Source organism: Aythya ferina, assembly GCF_964211825.1.
Source record: "Aythya ferina genome assembly, chromosome: 6".
NCBI classification, from domain to species: Eukaryota; Metazoa; Chordata; class Aves; order Anseriformes; family Anatidae; genus Aythya; species Aythya ferina.
Window position 1 is genome coordinate 31,578,608 of NC_140303.1, and position 19,096 is coordinate 31,597,703.

The 19,096-nt window shown below is 40.3% G+C and overlaps 1 protein-coding gene across 2 annotated transcripts in view; it reads left to right on the top strand.

Moving 5' to 3' along the window:
- Positions 1–19,096, top strand: part of TMEM163 (transmembrane protein 163) — a 95,409-nt gene that overhangs the window by 50,054 nt on the left and 26,259 nt on the right. For both annotated transcript variants that reach the window (XM_084524265.1, XM_084524264.1), the window contains 2 exons: positions 8,064–8,107; positions 9,221–9,312. In XM_084524265.1, coding sequence (XP_084380391.1) covers positions 8,064–8,107; positions 9,221–9,312 — 136 coding nt within the window. The remainder of the gene's footprint in view (positions 1–8,063; positions 8,108–9,220; positions 9,313–19,096) is intronic.

Consider the following 19,096-nt stretch of genomic DNA (forward strand, 5'->3'; position numbering starts at 1 on the left):
AATTGTACTGAAATTCAAGGAAAAAAAAAAAAAAGATCTTTGATCAAAAATGTGTATATTGGAGTTTACAGTAAGAATATGATCCGGCAGGTCTGTGTTTATTTATAACCAGAAAACACACGTGTGTTGTGATGTGGAGAGCAGACAGTGAGAAGGGGCTCCTGCGGTTAGGATGGGAGCTTAGCCAAAGCACAGATGTTTTTGTGGACTGTTATTAAATGCTTACCATGGCTAAAACATTTCTTTTCTGAAAATTTATGGAATTTCAGGAGGAATTCAACCTGAGTAGATTTAAAGCACAGCCATATTTTTTTCTGATGTTATTTAAGAACGATATGTCAGGTAAGGGACAGATGGGATACTTCTAGAAAGGAGCACGATGTATGGCAAAGCTACCTAAATCCTCACACACCTAAATCCTCCATGCTGCACTTGGGTCAGGCAATTTATATGGAGCAGAGGTTTCTCTGGAGTATGTTTCCAGATATTTAAGGCTGGGCTGGGTTTGTCTGCTGGTGTGAGGATTTTGAACCTGGAATACCAAGCAATGAAATTCTGCCTGGATGCACCATAAGGCCGGTGTTTTGAAGTTAGTAACACCCTGATAAGTTGAAAACTAGGTTTTACAATACTGGACAGTTATTTAAGTTTCTTTGGAAGGCTTTTAAACTGCACCTCTTTGTTATTTTAATAGCAGCATTGATGATTCTTTAAATGTTCCTGGTGCCTAATACACCACAATTGAGGAAAATACAATTCACAATCAAGCCAAACTTGAAATATTAGGATAAAAATAGGGTCAAATTAAAAAATAGCTTCTGAATCTGGAGGTCTGGAATTTGGAGTTTTCTGATCCATTTCCTTCAGTCTAAACTTGGCAAACTTCAAGTGAAACATCTTGTGGAACTTAAACCTCTAGGCTTCCTCACAGTAGTGGAGCCCAGTAACCTTGGGCTGGGTGGGGGGATGCTGTTTGCAGTGGTTATATTCTTCTTAATGTGCTTATGTTCTAACTAAAAGCTAATAAACAGTCTCATTTTTTATAGAGAGACATTTATTGTTGGTTGGGCTGTACGGTTAGCTTGAATTTAAATTTAATTTAAATATAATTTAAATTCAGGCACTTTATATGTAGCAAATACGTAGCATTTAAATTCTATCCATCCGAGCTGTAGCTTGCGTATGCTATTGTTCTTTATGTAGGTTTTTGTGAGGGTCTCAGTCTTTTTAGTGTGACCCCAGGACATGAACTTCCCAGACCATGAGAAAGATGGCAATATTTCATCTCTTTTACTAACAGTTCAAAGCCCTGCTGACAGCATCCAGGCTGGGCGTTCCCATAAGCTAACGGCTGGACGGCTCTGCCTGGGGCTGACAGATCTTCAGGGACTGGTAAAAGACATTCAGCCTGTGTCCAGGGTCTGGGGGTACAGGTATAAAATATGAGCTCAGTGGATCTCTGCGAAGCATTACAGAAACCCAGTTAGATAAGCATGTCCAAACTTTCACCTTACTATTCTGGCTTTTTCTGTTAATGTAGGTAAAATCTGCTCAAAGCAACTGGCCAAGCTCCTGAGAATAAACTCCTCATACTGTGGAGGATCTGAGCACTTCTCTGCTCACTTTCCCTCTTGTCAGTAAAACACAACAAGATGGGAGAAATTTTACCTCTGGAGAGTCTCCTAGGTCATTAAATGTGCAATAACCTTCATTTGGATACAGAGGGTTACACATCTTGGTCCCAGGGCTTTAGAAAGGGCTTTTGAATATGTCTAGCATCACTCAGCTGTTCTGGTCATTTGTGGGGTTTTTAAACAAAGCACCACCCATTCCTTGTCTGTGTCTGGGGCCAGACTGCTTCCTTTGGGTTTGGCAGCTAACATCAGACTCCAAAAGGCAAAGCCTGTGGGTTGTGGGTATAAACTGCAGAAGCTGCCCTAGTACATGTGAAGCTGGGGCATACACAACATCACAGACTTCTTCAGTTGTTGTCTTTGGCGCTGGATCTTCAATAATACATGTGTCATTAAAAGACGATGTGCTTTAATGTCACTGCACTGAGTTATTTTGGGTGAGTCAAGTGACCCCGTTGGAAATACAGCAGTCCATACACCTGTGTGTTCGGTAGCACAGAGTTAGCACCGTGTGTGTGGAAGGAAAAGTAGCATCTCTTACATGCCTTCAAGAGTTAATATTCCCATACTTAAATGCAAACGTTTGCATTTAGCATCCCGAATAAGGTCAACCTGAGAAAACTGGAGCATGAACATATGGACCCACTTCTTGTTCCTGCCCCCTGCAAAGCCAAAACTAACCCAAAACAGTGGTTTCTTCTCTCTCTGTCTCTCTGCCTATTTTTTTTTTTTTTTTAGCGTGCTTTTATTTATTTATTTGTTTATTTTTGAGGTGATCCAGTTTGAAAACAGAAGGTTGGCATACGGCAAAGGAAGCACAGGAGTGTGTGAAGCAATGGGATGCTGGACAGGAGGGCTCCTGCTTCCTCCCTGCTCTGCTCACAGCTTGGACGTGCTGCATGATTGCTGCTGCACGGGCTTTGGAGCATCCCTGGAAATTGTTGGTAACTCTGCCTTGCAGGAGTTGCCTGATTTCTGCTGTTTTCTTTTTTTCGTTTGTTTGTTTGTTTATTTTTTCAAAAAGCTTTTCCTGAATGAATAATTTTTAGCCTAGCTGTGCTGGAAAGAGTGCCGTGCACCACTGGCTGCTCTGGTGTACCTGATTTACCATTTCTTAGTGTTACATCTACCAAAGTGCGTCAGCGAAGGCTCGATGTTTATGGAAGTTATTTCAGCAGCTGTTAAAAGAGACATTATTTTTTTCTGAAATCAGGAACTGATTTATCTTCGGTCTGTGTCTCTTCATCAGTCTATGTTTGCTTGTTTTTTTTTATACTACTGGTATGCTCTTGGGGGCTGTTTACTGTGTATTGCAGAGAAAATTATTCATTGTTTTCTCCACGTGGATATTTTTTTTCATCTTCTGAAAGTAATAGCTTGTTTTTTCCAGTAGGAATATTTCATAATTCAAGATCTAACAACCAGAGAGCATAGTTCAGCCCTGCTCAGCTGCCAGGGCTGTTCTGCTCACTGGGGGGACCTGCCAGGGATGCTCTTTTGGTAGTGAAGAGGAGTATAATGAGTGACTACTCATCAGTCCCTTTGGGACAATGGCATCCATGCTGCCTGCCTGAAAGCCAGTCCTGTGAAAAGGTAACTCCTGAAATGGGCGTCCTCTGGTCCTTTACAATAAGACAATGATGCAGTGGCAAGACAGATATCATCAGAAAACATGGGAATTCCCTTAAGCAAAGGGAATTAAAGGAGAACTGATCCTTAATTATTTGTAAGAACCATGAAAAATAGATTTTGCAACAAACATAGAAAAATGTATGATTTCTGTTTAAAAAAATCCTGGAGTCAGAGGTGATAATCATTAGTACTTTTGTTACAATGCCAGCAAATGGAAAAGGATTGTTTGGATTAAACTCCAACAAAAAATTTTGCACAAGGCCATGAAGTTGTGCTGTTTGTTTATTTATTTATTTATTTATTTTTACTGTTAATAAATGGGAAAAATCTTCTCCTGGTACACACTTATAGTTCACTGAAGTAAATAAAGCTATGGAAATTTGTAGCTGCTAAAGATTCAACTATTGCAATAAAATTAAACAAAAGAGTATTAGCTGAGTACAAGGAAAGAATGAAAGATAGTCCTGGAAAATTTTATCGCTACCAATGGCAGCATTTGTCACCAACCTGAATCTGCAAAGATATGTAGGATACCTTGAGCTTTTTTTGTTTTGTTTTACTATGGAAGCAGTAAAGAAAAGTAACATCAAACAGAGTCACTCATTTACATCAAGGACCTCAGTCCTTTAAAAAAATGAAGGAAAGGGTAAAGCTGATTAATGCTTTTGGTGGGATTGCACCTTTCTTTTTGAAGGAAAGGAGCTGTAAATCCTACGTTCCTTGGCTTTGCTGCTTTAGTGCACATTAAGGTCCAGCTCTGCCTGCAGTCCAGGGAGCAGTAGAAGCAGGCTGGATGATGCAGTGCTGCTCTGAAGTGTGTAGGATGTGTGCAGAAAACAAATTCAGAAACTGGAAAAAAACAACAACTTAGAGGAGAGTGGTTTCTTGGCCTTACAGCCGTACCCTGGTCAGTGGCAGAGCTGAGGGAGGGTCCCCAAATCACATTGCCCATCCTGCAGCTTCTTCCCCCGGGACAGAAGTCTCCGAATGCCCTTCTGCACATCGCTCTGCACAGAGACTTCCAGACAGGTGGAAAGATCGGCACTCCTATGTATCTATCATAACTCGACTGAGATCAAGGGCCAAGTTTAATATCGTAACTCTCTGGGGCTCAAGGTCAAAGTTATGCTTCCACTTGAAACCAAACTGGTACAATGGTATTGCCCAGAATTAAGGGTCTTTACCACAGGGATATCATTATAAAACTGGCAAAGTCTTCACATTTTGTACAGATAGGGTTGGTACAGTTTTGTCTTTTTAACTTTCAGACAGAAACACGAGTGTAGGAACACGATGCTGATGGACAGCACGGGATCTACCCACGCAGATTCGATGTCTGGCAGAGTCAGCTCCGAGGTACCGGGTGTTCAGCAGCTATTTGCAGCTCCCCTGCTTATTGCAGATACTGCAGGCGTGTGCATAAACATCTGTAAATCTTGCTTTCCTAAAATTTCTGTGTGGGGAAAACTTTGTACCTGGGGAAAGGCATGTGTACCTGCTGGCCCTGCTGTGCATTAGTAGGGGTCAGTACAAGCAGTAAAGGACTCAAGCCATGTCTGCTCTTGGTGTTTTGTTGTTGTGAGGGACTTTTTGTGGATTTTTAAAAAAGTTTTTCTCCTTTGGTTTTCTGTGCTTGGATTTACTTTGAAATATTTATTGTAATACTAGGTTTTGATGTTGTGCCAACACCAGGAGATGAAAAGACAGCACTTCAGTTTCGCTTGGGATTCAGTGCAGCTCTCAGCTCTCTTGCTCGCGACTGCACAACCTGCACAATGTGCATGGTAATACACACAGAAATAAACCCAACACTTCGAGTGATGCTTAAATTGCCTGCCTGGTTTCTGCCAAGTGGAGGTCGTGTGCATTGAAGCCCGATCATTTATATGCTGACTCTCACGTGTGCCTTTCAAAGGGCTACCTTTAAAGTGAACGCTAGGTGGATTATCTCATCAAGAAGCTTCTGAAAAACACTTTCCCCTCTCTAAATTGGTAATAGGAGATTTTTGGACGGAGGAGGTGCTTTTATGTACCATCCTTCTGATAAGCCAGACCCAGAGATTTCCGGCTGGGAGAGCAGGAGGCAGAGTTATTTCTGTCCTATTTCTTGCCTCACTGGGTTGTGCAGAAAGGTGCCAGTGCTCTCCCCAGTCTCGGGTACCTGTAGGTCTGGGTTTTCCAGGACTATGTTTTAGATGGGTTAAACCTGGCAAAGGCTGGCAGGAGACTGGGTAGCTGAAGAGCTGAATTGGCGTGGTTTGTTAGGGGCCTAACCATGTGGTTTTTCTGGGGTACATGGGAACAGGAATGGGAAAAAAATAATTTTTTCTGAGGACAGAATTTATGGGAAAAGGGGGTATTTCTCTTTATTTGGAATTACTTTGGAGGGGGTGAAGGAGCTGTAGTAAAATCTGACCTGGCTCTTGGCAGACTTCACAGATTGATGTCACTGTACAGGTGGAGACAGTGCTAGCTTTGTGTCTCACTATGCTGCCTCTATTTTTAGGTTCTGGCTGCTCAGAAGTTCTGTTTACAAATGTCAGGGAAATGCATTAGGATTATCTCCTTTGTTTTCGAGGTAATAAAATGCTGCCCAATTCAGCCAATTGAATAGCTAAAAGCTGGCTCCCCCAGTCATGTTGCTGGAGCTGCTGAATGCATGCAGGGACTCCACAGGATTTTTAAGCTACCCACTCTGCTCTTTCCTCATTGCTTGTTTCCTACCATCATCCTGATTCAATATGGAGATCAGGAATCTGTGTGTTCTGTTTTGTTTTAATATCAGGGAGTCACCTGGGAATAACTGAGCATGTATATCAAGGAGAAAGGGGGCAAACCCCTCGCCTCGTGATCTATTCCTGTGCACAGCAGTGATGCTGCGGTCATGAGGACCACTGGTGGTCCTCAGTCCTTCACCCAGGGGTCTCAGGTGCTGGGATGGTAACAAGAACTTCCCCAAAAGCCCTTTTCTCAGGGCATAGGATGGGAGCCAGTGGTTGTTTTTATGGGAGGTGGTTGGACTGGCCACATCCAGTAGTCAATGCCCTGTATGCAACTATTGCAGTTGATTTCTTTGCCATAGAGCCTAGACTGCTGGACAGAGATCCCGTGTAAGCTGGAGTGATTTACTGGTGAACTTTATAACTGTACTTGTCAGCTGGAAGGATTAACGTGCTTAAATCACTGCTGAAGGTACTTTACCATCGTTATTTGACATGGAAAGAATGACAAATGGGTTGTTAAAACTGGTATGTAATTAAATAACACAAAAATACATCTTCCCCTTGCTTAAATGGTCCTATTTTTATTATAGTCTTTTACCAATACAAGTTAGTACTGAAAGGATACCCAAGGATAACAGTCCTTGGAAAGTCTTTCCTACTGATCTTATTCACTGGCTAGCAAGAAGGTTTGAGCAGACTTGTGACACTGTTGGGCCAGTAATTAACCAATGATTAATTCTTGTTTTTAATTCCTGTTTCAGATAGCTCAGGCCAAGCAGATTGTACATTAGTGCTGTGGGTATGCACTGTGGTAGAATACATAAAAATAAAGACAGCTAGGCTTTAAAGGCACTAAATATATCTCCTAAAGCATTCTTAAGATGTATCTCCCATAGAAAATCAGTTTAGTACTCATTTTTAAGGGAACCACAGAGTTAATGTTTTAAATCTGGATTAGGGTAGGGGGAAAAAAGCTGGAAAATTAGTCAAAACTGGGGAGAGAAATCCACTTTAGAGGCAGTCCAGAGACACAGTAGGAAGAAAGTGGCTTTAAATGGCATCACATGAAAACAATAACTACTGGCACAGGGCAGGCACACGTGTGCCTGTGAGTGCCCATGTTTTTGATGCAGCCTATGCAATTCTGGGAACTGGACGACTCTAAGGAGGTATGCTTTGGGAATCTGATAGGAAACATATTTTTATGCAGTGAAGTGTTCAAATTTGCAGCTGGAACACTGCAAGCTGGTCTCAGCTTGTCAAGTGGAGCTCTTGCCTGGCGCATCTGACCAAGGAGTACAGCCTATTTTTGCACCTAGGAGCTGAAGTGTGGGAAATCATGATTTAGTAATGAGAGGCAGCTCTAAATCCATACTTCCTGCTTGAGTGTGTTTCAACTTTGAGAATAAAAGCAAATCTGGAAAGGAACTTGATGACTTTTCTTTGTTTTTTGGTCAGCTGTAATGAGAAAGTCCAAATATTTGTGGTATCTGGTGTGCTTGTAGCCAGAGCTACGTCTTAGATGAATAAGAAAAGGGGTATTTATTCCAAGATTTTAATCACTGATTATCCAACAAGTACCACAGAACTCTAGTTTGCCATTAATGAAAAAAGATTTTGGCAAAAAGGATGGCAGTCAAGGTGCCTGGATGGACCTCCATAATTTTCTGGCAGCGAATTCATTCTCAAAGAGGTGGACTTCGTGCCCTGGTGGAGCAAAAATCACTCTGAGACATGAAATTTCTGAGAGTTTCAAACTGTGGTTTCAACATATTTTTACCCAAAACCTCATCCAAAAGGCAGCATACTTCATAAACACACAGTTTCTGAATGCTGTGGTAAACTCTGTCCCATTCCTGTTTTGGAAGAAAGAAAAGCATCTCGAGTGACCTAACCATGTCCTGGAGCATGAGGTCTTCCTTGTAGACCTTCTGTAAGTGTGGGTCAGATCTTTCTAGTGGCAGCTGGGTGAAACTAAGCCCATGTGTTGAAACTAATTTGTAGCTTCCAGGTGAGATAAAAAGAAAGGATAAAACAAATTAATTGATTCTAAATGATGTTTTCTTTCCTTTAGCTGTCTCCGTAATGAGATACAGTGCATCATCATTTGGATTTGCTGTAAGTAGAGATACAACTTAAATATTCCCTAACTTTTTTTTCATCTTTCTGAACATGAAATACTCTATTTTTTTATTGTAAGTTCTTGGTAAGGTTTGCAAAATCACTGATGGTTAGAAAAATTAATGTTGGAGTCTGATGATGGAAGGGATAGTAAAAATATTTTCATTACACTTTTTCAGTTTCTGCCTATTAAGTCTTACACTGGAGTTAATATTGATATTTATATCTCATCTTTGATAGGTAATATCCACCAGATATGGTTTTCTTTTACAAAATCTATCAACTTACTCGGTTTCCTTGTTGAACTTGAGCCAAATTCTGAAGTTCCTTCTGAATTTTGCATGACCTTGCTGTTGAAGTCTATAGCAAAACTTCTGTTGACTTCTGTTGATACCTTCTTCTTTAATTGCTGCCATGACTTTCCTGATCGGTGGCAGAGCAAAAAATTCCCTATGACATACAAAATGCCTGTTTTCAAACATTTTAGCCTTTAAATTTGAAGGTTAGATGAACTCCATAGAAAGTTTGACTTGGGTATGAAAGTTCTTACAGGGGGTCAAGCATGTTTTTTTGCAATTTTTAGGTGTTACCTAACATCATGTCTTCATTTGCTGGAAATACAAACCTTCTCTGTCTTGCTGATGATATAGAATAATATGAAATCTCGATAAAATGGGATTTTGAAAAAAAAGTTACTATTTCCTTGCTTTGAAACCAAACCTTCTACTGAAGAAAAATAGTGAATTTCCAGGGAAAAGCAATGTTTGACAGGCATTTTCAATCACTTTTAGAGTCCTTGCATATGAATATATTAATAATTTAACTCTTGTGGTGCCACAGTGGCAGTTTTTTTTTGAACTCCTTCACAGGTGATGGATTACAAATAAATGTTCTTGATCCCTTGATGACTTAATGAGCTCTGAAGTGTATCATTGTGCAATAACACATGGCAAAAATGTGAAGATCAATTTAATGAATGTAAATCCTACATTCATTAAAATGATTTATTTGAAGCTGCGTTGTGCCTGTGCAGCAGGATGGTAAATGCATTCCTCCTGGTACAGGGCGTATTAATGGCCCACAAGCCGATTGACTCTGTATCTCTTTCAGTTTGATGCTACCCTGGATGTTTTGTCATCAGCGATAGTTTTGTGGCGTTACAGCAACGCAGCTGCTGTACATTCTGCACACAGGGAGTACATGTAAGTACACTTAATTACTTTTGGCTTTGATAAAGGCCTGCAGAGCTTTTGCTGTCAAGCTGTGATGTTACAGATTCCAGAGCTTTGGCAAAAAAATTTTTGTCCTGTCAGCAAGAATTCATTCCTTGTGCCCATTTACTGCTTGCACCCAAACAGGCAGCCTGTACTTGGGCAGACCTCCCTGTGACTAGGATTTTCTTTTCAGCCAATACAGTAATTGTTAAGGCTTTGTTTTTTTGTTGTTGTTGTTGTTGTTTGCTGTTTTTCTCCTTGCAGCATCTGTATCAGATGAACTGTATTTGCAGTCTGTAATGGATACGTAAATCTCTTATTTTGCATTTTTCTCCATTACTCTTACCATTCTTATCATATCCCTTTAAAATTGGTGTTTATATTATAACAAAAACCCTTAACAAAACTTGAATTCACATTTTGATGTTGAACCCCTTCTCTTTGAATGCAGATGACTTCAGCTGCTAGAGATATTATTTGAAGTTGAGGTTAACATCTGATAAGATCAAGCCTCTTTTAGTGTTATGATAGTAGGGTGACGTAGTTTACTTGTGCTGCTGTACAGAGAGGGAAATACACACACAAATTTGCTTTTATTGTCGAACTACTGCGGTTTTAGTAAGAGTTTAACAATATTTGTATGTCTTCTTTATGGAAAAAGGTGTATGCTGGCAAAGGAGGAATATTTAATTATTGTTTTATGAATCCTATGGGGAAAAAAATCTTTAGTTTGCAGAGCAGCATTGATCACAATGGAGGTTGTATTCTGCGTCATTTCACTGTGTAGCATTTCTGCTGGCAATACGTGTGGTAGCTGAGAAGATCAGGTGGAGATTGGCTGGGGAATTATTCCAGCTAGTGCTTTTGCCTCCGACTCTATATTTATGGTACATCAAGATGGAAAACTGTATTGCATTTATCTGCCTTGTTTCTGTTCTGTGCTGCCATTGCAAGCAGTCTCCCATCTGGCTTGTTTGAAGATAATTCATCTATCCCCTGGAAAGGACTGCAATTAGGGGGGATAAGGTGTTCTTGTCCTGAAACATGCCTAATGAAGTCCCTTCCACAAAAGGTGATGCCTGATGAAACTGGCCTTTTATATGACCTATGGAATCAAGGAAAAATACACAGAGGGGACTATAACTTGTCTCCGAAGTCCTTTCCTAAAAACTAAGAAAACAGTGAGCAGTATTTTTAAATGCATTAACTCAGGCTCATGCAACAGCTTGCCAGTGCTGTGAATCCCTTTCTGGCGGGGTTCCATACAGAACGGTTGGGAATAAAAGGCCATAGAAGATTGATGTGGCATTGATTCATAAAAATAAATCCAGAAATGTGTGATTAAAATTAGTCTTCCTGCACAAATTTGGAGATCTTAACAGACATTTCCTGGGTATCTTGCTTTTGTGGGCGTCCACAGAGATTCCTGTCAACATTTAATTAACATATTTTTGAAATCTCCTTCTGCTGAGCTTTTTCAAGTGAACATTGTAAAGTAGTTTATAGAGAAAATAAATCCCAATACAAAAGAAGAATCAACATATCCCTATGGCTAAGCCAGCAAAGTGAACAAGCAAAGTGGCAAACATATTTTCCTGCTTTTTATGCTCATTTTTAATTGCTTTCATAGAATCCCTCTGCTTTACATAAAGCTAAATTAAGTCAATGAATTACTTGCCATGCCCTCTAGTTGAAGACAGCTAAGGTTACATGATGAGATCAGAACGGAGTGAAAGAATATTGCCATATGCTGGGAATATTAATCACTGCTTAGGCAGTCTGGTTATTGCTCAGTTTCTAGATTTGACAAGAGAATCATCATTGCATGGCCAAGCAAAGAGATGGCTGGATCTCTTAAGGCAGTTCCTACTGGGTCAGATTTTTAGGGGAAGCACATTTCTAATTTTGTGTTGTGTGTAATCAGCCTCTTGCCTGAAACCCCAAATGCAATTATTTTTTCCTCTACGCTGAGAAAATGTTGCATGGCTCCTCCTGGCTGCTTTCTTAACTTGTAAATAATTTGTGAATCACGTGCACTATAACTACACCTGTTCTTTCACAGTCCTTGTTTTCTCTGTGCCAGTGCCTCAGTGGGAAAGTCTGCTTTAAGCCCCCCGGACGGTTTGGTCATAATTCCTGCAGGTGCTGCTGTCATGCTGTGCGTTATTCGTGTTTCTGTGTGCCTAGCCATGCTTTGCCTTAGTGGAGAAGCTACATGCCTGTGCAAAACTCAGCTTTTCTGTAAACACATTATTACTGTTTACCAGAGAAAGGTGTGCCACAGTGTGTGCAGTTTAGTTCTTTATCTATAGGTCTTTTATTCATTTAAATATTATATTTATGTGTATCCTAATGTACCTGAAAATAATCTGTATTCTTAAGTTCTTTACCAGGAGTCAAATGAAATTGCCAATAGATTACATGTTGCAAATGTATAAAAATTCATGTTTTATAATCTTGACAGCTGAAGATTGATCCAGAACCTGCTGAAATCAGTGGGAAGCCTTTCCTGGAAGGGCAAAGTTGGATCCAATCCTGTTAGACTTTGTGGAGAGAGGGCATCAATGTAGAATGAAAAACGAAAGCCCAGAAAAAGATACAGGGAATACAGCCTGACTCATGATATGTGATGAATTAAATGCTTACAATAAAATCCTAGGATAGAAAAGAACTGCGTAATCTTGCTAAGATGCAGCCATATGGAAGTGAGATGCAGCATTTTGTGAGCTGGTACGGGAAGGAGCAGTAGAAAAAGCGCTTGCTGAGCCAAGTGCTGTTAAGCTGAACTGATGCATTTCCATTTGACTTCAGGGGGCTGTAGTTTTGTAACTACCAAGAAAATTTGTCCTGCTGATTCATTTTTGCTAGTGTGTTTGATTCTTCTTTTCTGGGGCAAGAGGAGAACTTTCTTGGTGTACATGTGACTGAAGTTATACAACATACATCTTTGCTGATTCTCTTGGTAGTTCAGCTAGAGTAATCTCAAATATAACTCACCTTTGGGATTCACCCCACTTGAAAACTCCTTGCAATCGATGGCCTGAGGAGCTGAGGCTCACAGGCCTTTCAAGTATTTATTGATGGAGAATTTTTCATGAGAAGGTATATCTGGTTAGGTTCAAGTTCCAGCTTTAATTATGATGAAATATTTATGCTTTATTTTTAGATATACCAAGTGGCTTTGAAAATAGAGTGAATATTCACAAGGATCAGGTATAAGCCCCTGTAAGATTGTAAGGTGTATGAGATGCTGCTTGAGTCTGTCTAGCCGGCTCATTAATAGCATCTAGGAGTGGGGTGGACGTTTGGTATGCTTGTGACTGGTACTTTTGGGATAGTTTCTCACTCTCTTTCTGTTTTGGCAGTCAAATACAAGAGGGCAAAATCTCGCAATCAATTTGCTTTCCAGCGGGCCATAACCAGTGTACAAATACTCTGGTGTATTCTGCCCTCCAGTTATTCTTTAGCAACACAATCGTTTCTTGGGTTGCTGAAGCAAACCTAAATTTTGTTGAAGGGAGAAATTCGTTGAAATTGATGTGGTAGCAATGGTTTTTCATGTACATAAACTCAGTAAATAGCAGTAGATGCCATTTCTTAATAGAAGACCAAGCCATTAGGGACCTGGGAAATGTCTCATGCGAGGCTGAAATAGTAACTAGCTGTACAGCCAAAGGGCAGCTCTTTGATCGGGGAAACTCAGGGATGAAGGATTGGACTGGAGTGATGGAACTGGGGCTGAGGAGGAGACGGTGAGAACCACCACTAAACAAGGAGACTGAGAAGCAGAATAACAAAGTTTGGGCACACGGCCTCGTGAAAAATCAGTAAAAGATGGAGCTTTTTATGTGTAGGTAGTTGGAAAAGGCTCAAAACTGTGAACAAAGGAAACATCTCCTGTTTGATTCCTGTCTGTTCAGGGAAACAGGACTTTGCTCTCCCTAAATTAATGCTGTTGGCAGCCTACTTGGGTCAAGCAGAAATGCTACTTTTTAGGTTATAAAGCAACAAACCTGCTAGATTACAGAGCTACAATTGCATTTCTCTGCAGTGCAGGGGCTGAGTATCTGCTTATGTCCTCAGGGTCCATTGCTCCTCGGATTTTTTGGGGGGGCTATTTTTTATTTTATTTTATTTTAATTTATTTTATTTTTGGGCTTGTGTGTTCGGTATTGCAGAAACTAACTGTGCAGCGTATTTAACATGGTGATTTGTGACAGTTGCAGCTGGTGTTTATTATATATTATTTTGTTGATGGTGCCAGCTTAAATTCTGTGTTTCCCAAGAAGCAGTCTGTCAACATCTTTCTTAACCCAGTGCCAGAGTAAATAAGAAACCTTACTGTTAATGAGCATGCTGGATAAAGCCGAGAGCAAAATGCTCACATTTCTTTCACAGTTTTTTTGATTGTGTATGTCAGAGTGTATGTGTGCTAGTCCCACCTTCATTACTGTAATAAGAAAATGAAGTTGTACCATGGGCAAATAATTGCTAATGAACTCATAGTGCTGTGTGTTGCCATGACATGATACGTAATGAATGCAGATGTGTCTTTTATTCTGATGTTGGTGAAACTGTCATCCAAAGCATAGGCTGGAGAATTAAAATAACAGGAATTAGATGGAGGCTGCTGCGTGTCAGACAAGGCTGCAGATATCTGTCACACCTCCACTGCTGCTGAGAAAGCTTTGCGCTGGGTGCAAATAGGCGTTCCTGTCTGCAATGGAGCAGCGTATTAGTCTGGAGTGCTTGTTCTCTGTGGCTAAGATGACACGTGGAAGAGTAGGTGGCTTAAATTATCTCCCTTCCTGTACCTGTTTTGCATATCTTTTCTCACTTTACGCTAGGTTTAAAAACAATAGATCAGGAACTGGGAAGGTCTTGCAGTCTTTCCAGCCTTGCTATTAGACGTCTAAAAGCTTCGCCATGTGTCAGTAACTTAACTTTCATCTCTGTACATTATATCTCAGCTGTGGCAGCCAGATTTGAAACTGTCAGAGTGCTGGACTCATTGTCCAAGTGAAAAATGCCTGCCCTGAGGATTTGATTCTTAATAGGTTCTTAAATTATGGGGAGAATGAACCTGGGTTCTCATCTATTTTTACATTTTTTTCCAGAGAAGTGCATCTGTAAGAAATGCAAGAATGTCTGACTTAGTTGGAGCTACCTGTAGTAGTGCAGCTCCAGGTGCACTCATTATGTCTTATGTCATGGCAACACAGAGCAGCACGAGTTCATTAGGAATTATTTGCCCACTATGCGATTTAATTTTCTTATTACAGTAATAAAGGTAAGAATAGTCTGACACACTCAATCAAAAAATATCTCTAAGCAAGATATTTGACTGTTCCTCAGGGACGAAGTAAATAGGAAACCTGACTCATAATGGACATGCTAGATGCAACAATTAGAAAACCTCTCCCATTTGTCCTTCACTACCCTACCCCCATGTTTAAGTAAGCTCACTGGTGAAGATGTACACCTGATTTCTCATCTGTGTGTGTTACACAACATATATGCACAGGCATGTATGTCAGAGAACTTCTCTAGCAATATGCTGTGTGGATATCCGTACACCTCGATTATCCACTGCGTATGGGTGTGTAATGAAGGGAAGGAGGAAGAAAGGGAGGGAGGAAGGGAAGAAAAGGAAGGAAAGAAGGAAAGAAGCAAGGAAGCAGGAAGGAAAAAAGGATGTTCTGACCCTTTCCTAGGACTTTATGCACTAGATGTAAAATTTAGGGCTATGTGACAGTATGACAGGTAGATGGGGCATGGCAGCAACTGGGCATGTAAATGCTGCGAATACTGCCAGGGACCAGTGGATGTTTTTTTCTAGGAGAAAGATACAGCTTTGAACAGTTTTTGTTGTTGTTTTTTTTTTTTTTTTAATAGTCATACATCTTCTTAGGCATGTGACCTTTGAAGAAGCCTAGTCAAGTGATCAGAAACCCTTAACAGTTGCTTAGTTACCTTCTCTCTGGAATTTAGAGTTAAATAAACAGCAATAATAAAACCATCTGTAAATGTCCTTGTAGTAAGTAGACATCCACCCTGAAAATACCTGAAGGAAGAGTCTTGCTGTAATGTTCCCTTTGTCGGCATGGGTATCTTATGGATACAGATTTTCTTTTTACATCTTCTTCTCCTGCTCTTTACTTTCTTGCACAAAAATGTGCATCACATTTTTGGAAGCCGGGGATGTCAGGGGTGAGAATGAAGTTGTATCGAGTGTATGTGTATGACATTTGGGCATGCAGTATGGGCATCATCATGTAACCTCCTTTTGCCCTCAGAGCTTAAAAGAGCTAGAAACTGCCCCTAATGGGAGGAAACGACTGTGGTACTGCCAGGTGAGGTCTGCCTCGGCTTTCTTTTCCTTTGATTCACAAGAAGAGAGCATGCTGATCTGCAGTGTCACAGGGTATGTTCTCTCATGACACAAAATAAGCAAACAAAACAAAAAACTGAACTTTTTCAGTATTTGTACATTATTTAAATTGTCACATGCAGATTGACTCCACTGTACTGGCTAGCCCTACTAAATGAATGCTGTCAACGTAGGTAGTGTTGAATGAAAATAATCCTCTCAATGCAGACCCAACAGTATCAGCCACATCTGAAAGAACTGCAGATAATTTTGTCTATGCTGTACGTAAGAAAGAGATGCACAGATGGCAGAATCCACACCTGCCCACAGTTAAGGGCAAACCTCTGTGGCTGGAGGAAAAACTCTTTTGTGATGAGTGGAAGGAATAGCTAAGTGATCTGGAAAAACATCAAATGCACGGAGATTGCCTGCCATCTGCAAAGAGCTCAGAATTGAACTGCAGATCTTGTGCAGTCCTCAGCTCCTGTGAGTTGGTCCTCCTGTGGCACGTGTGTGTCTCTGCTACCTGGAGGAGCACAGAGCAGAGTTTGTAAAATAAGTGTTTGGCTATGCTTGAATATTTACTTATAAGAGGAGAATTACTATTTTTTTTTAATCACTGAAAATTTGTAAACCATTTTTCTTCTGAAATACTTAGTCTGCAAATGCTGCATCCAGGTACAGTGCTGGATACAAGTTTCAGAGGTCCTGCATTAGACTGATTTGCAAGGCTGCATCCGTTCTTCATAAATCTATTATCCCCTATTCAGGCAAAAAGTGAAGCAATCATAAACTTTGCTCTTATCCAGGCAGAAATGCATGTATGCATACATTTAGGCACACACACACACAAAATTCTCACACATAGAATTTATATTAAATACGAAATAGCAAATGTATATATTTATACATTCTAAAATCTGTTTCAAAAAGTGTGGCATCTGTAGACTTGGCAATGATTTTACTAGAGCTACATCCAAAATCTATTTAGTTTATGAAAGCCTCTCCTTTTACTTCACTAGTAGTTGATTAGGTGGTATTTGTGGTTACTGCCTAGTATGCACACACACACGTACTATGTAAAATATAATGTTCTGTGCTGCAATTTGATAATCCCCCTAAAAAGGAGTATTACAGAAATTCTCAGAAGGCTTTAATTTCCAGCTTCAGAGGAAGCACAGGATCTTCGCTCACCTGCTATGTGGCTACCGAGACCAGGAGCTCTTCATGAGTTCTGATGGAGGTTGAAAGACAGGCATGCCCTAAGTGCAATTGTACAGTCCAAACAGACCAGAAACTACAAAGCTGGTCCTAAGAGTTTTCAAAATCTCTGAGTTGCAGAGAAGTCTTTTAACCTAAAAGCAGATATTTAAGATATCATTTAAGATACAAGCAGATATTGGCAGATATATAATACCTAGAGAATCAAATTATTTGTGGAAATGATGTCTCATTTCAGCTGCATGATTTTAAAGGATGTTAATACCCTGTTCTTCAGCAACTAGTTGCCTTTGCGAGGGTAATAAAAAGTTCTAGAAGACATTTTCTACATGAAATGGATCCCTAGCGTGGCTAACCTGGGTGTCAGATATAAACAGCATCTTCCTGCATGTTGTGGAAGGAGAGGTTAGGCCATGTGATAACACTGTATATGTTTTAATATAATAAGTGAGGAAAGTGCTTTCAATGATAGTTTGGAATATGACTTGAAGCCCCTTTGGGTTGTAATTTGGTGATATTTTTATTTTTATTTTTATTTTTATTTTTATTTTTATTTTTATTTTTATTTTTATTTTTATTTTTATTTTTATTTATTTTTTTTTTTTTGTGGTGAGGAAAAGGAGTAGGTGTAATGCTGCTGATCTGGATTCTGGCAGTTGGAGGTGGATTGGGACATGTGCAGTGAACATCGAGCTTACTTTGTTCCTGTGCATTTTGAAGCGACTCTTTTCACCCAGCAACAGGCAGGTGTAAAGACAGAACAGCTGTGATTATGTACAGCTTGGTGTCCAAGCCTTCATCAGTAACTAAACCTGATAACAAATAAGCCACACCACAAACATAAACAACCAGTACAACTGTCTGGCTGGGTACAAAGAAGCTTAATATCCAGCAGCAGAGTATGATGAAGAAGCAGGAACCTCCCTTGTCACCCCAGATGTCTGTAAACCAAAATGAGCGCTTTTAGCACCTTCTCTCTAAAATGTCCTCTGACTTCTTCCATTACCTGTTCTTGGTCCACCACCTTTTCTGACTTTGGCTTCTCTACTCTGCTGTACACTGTTCCCACCAGCCAGAAGCCACTGTTCTGCCCCCACAGAATAGCTTGTTGGTGACCAAGGGATTGGGTTTGTTCCTCTGAGTTCTCCCCCTTGCAGTATCAACATTCAGTTTTGCCTACACTTACATCTTAGTCTGGCTGTGAGTGGAACTACATACTTGGCTACTGTCATCAGACTATAAGAGCTGCCGTAATATAAATATTAAATGAAAGTAGCCTCGCTCTGTTGAAGCAGGCAGACTGCCTCTCATCTAGAAGTGTGGTGCAGGCTATTGCCAGCTCCAAGTTACTGCCTTGCAGTGTTGTGCCATATGACTTCCCCTGAATAACTGCATACATGATGCTCATGCTGTCACCCACTAATATTAAAGTCCTTTCAAATCGCATGGAAACAGGAATTAGCACATTTCTGGTCTTTATTAAATTAATTAGTTTTATCATTTTAATTTTGTTTCTTGCTTAAACTCCAGAGGATTCATTAGTGGGTTTATTCAGAGATTAAATCACATATCCATCACAAAACTGATTTGTTCAGCTTTGCTGAAATGTCTCATATTACTCATGGGTTTAGAAATCATATTGCACTTATTGGCCTGCAGCATCACATTTTAATGGTAACTTACAATTCCTTGGAAAGTTTCATGCTACCTCTTCACTCCAGCAGTGAAAACAGCCTGTAGAGACTGTAACATTGCCTTTTCTGTGGTCTATTAGTGCTAGAAGACCTTGAAAGAACCTTCAGAGATAAATATTTTGTGGGTAAAGATCCATGGGATCATAGGATAATTCAGGTTGGAAGGGCCCTTTGAAGATCTGTAGCCCAACCTCCTGCTCAAAGCAGTCAGTCTGTGATCAGAACAGGTTACCCAGAGCTTTATCCAGGAGACTCTTGAAAACTTCCAAGGATGGAGGCTGCACAATCTCTATGGGCAATCAGTTCTCGGGGTGGAAAGTCCATTTCTTGTAGAGAAATACATCACGGTAAGGTTCTTAACAACCCAAAAGTCCAGAATTAAACTAAATTACAGTTAGCCATCTCTACCTGCAGGCTAAGGAAAGTTTGGGGCCTAATTCAGCCACATGTTTTCACTAAGGAACACCTGGGGCTTTTAAATATTAGT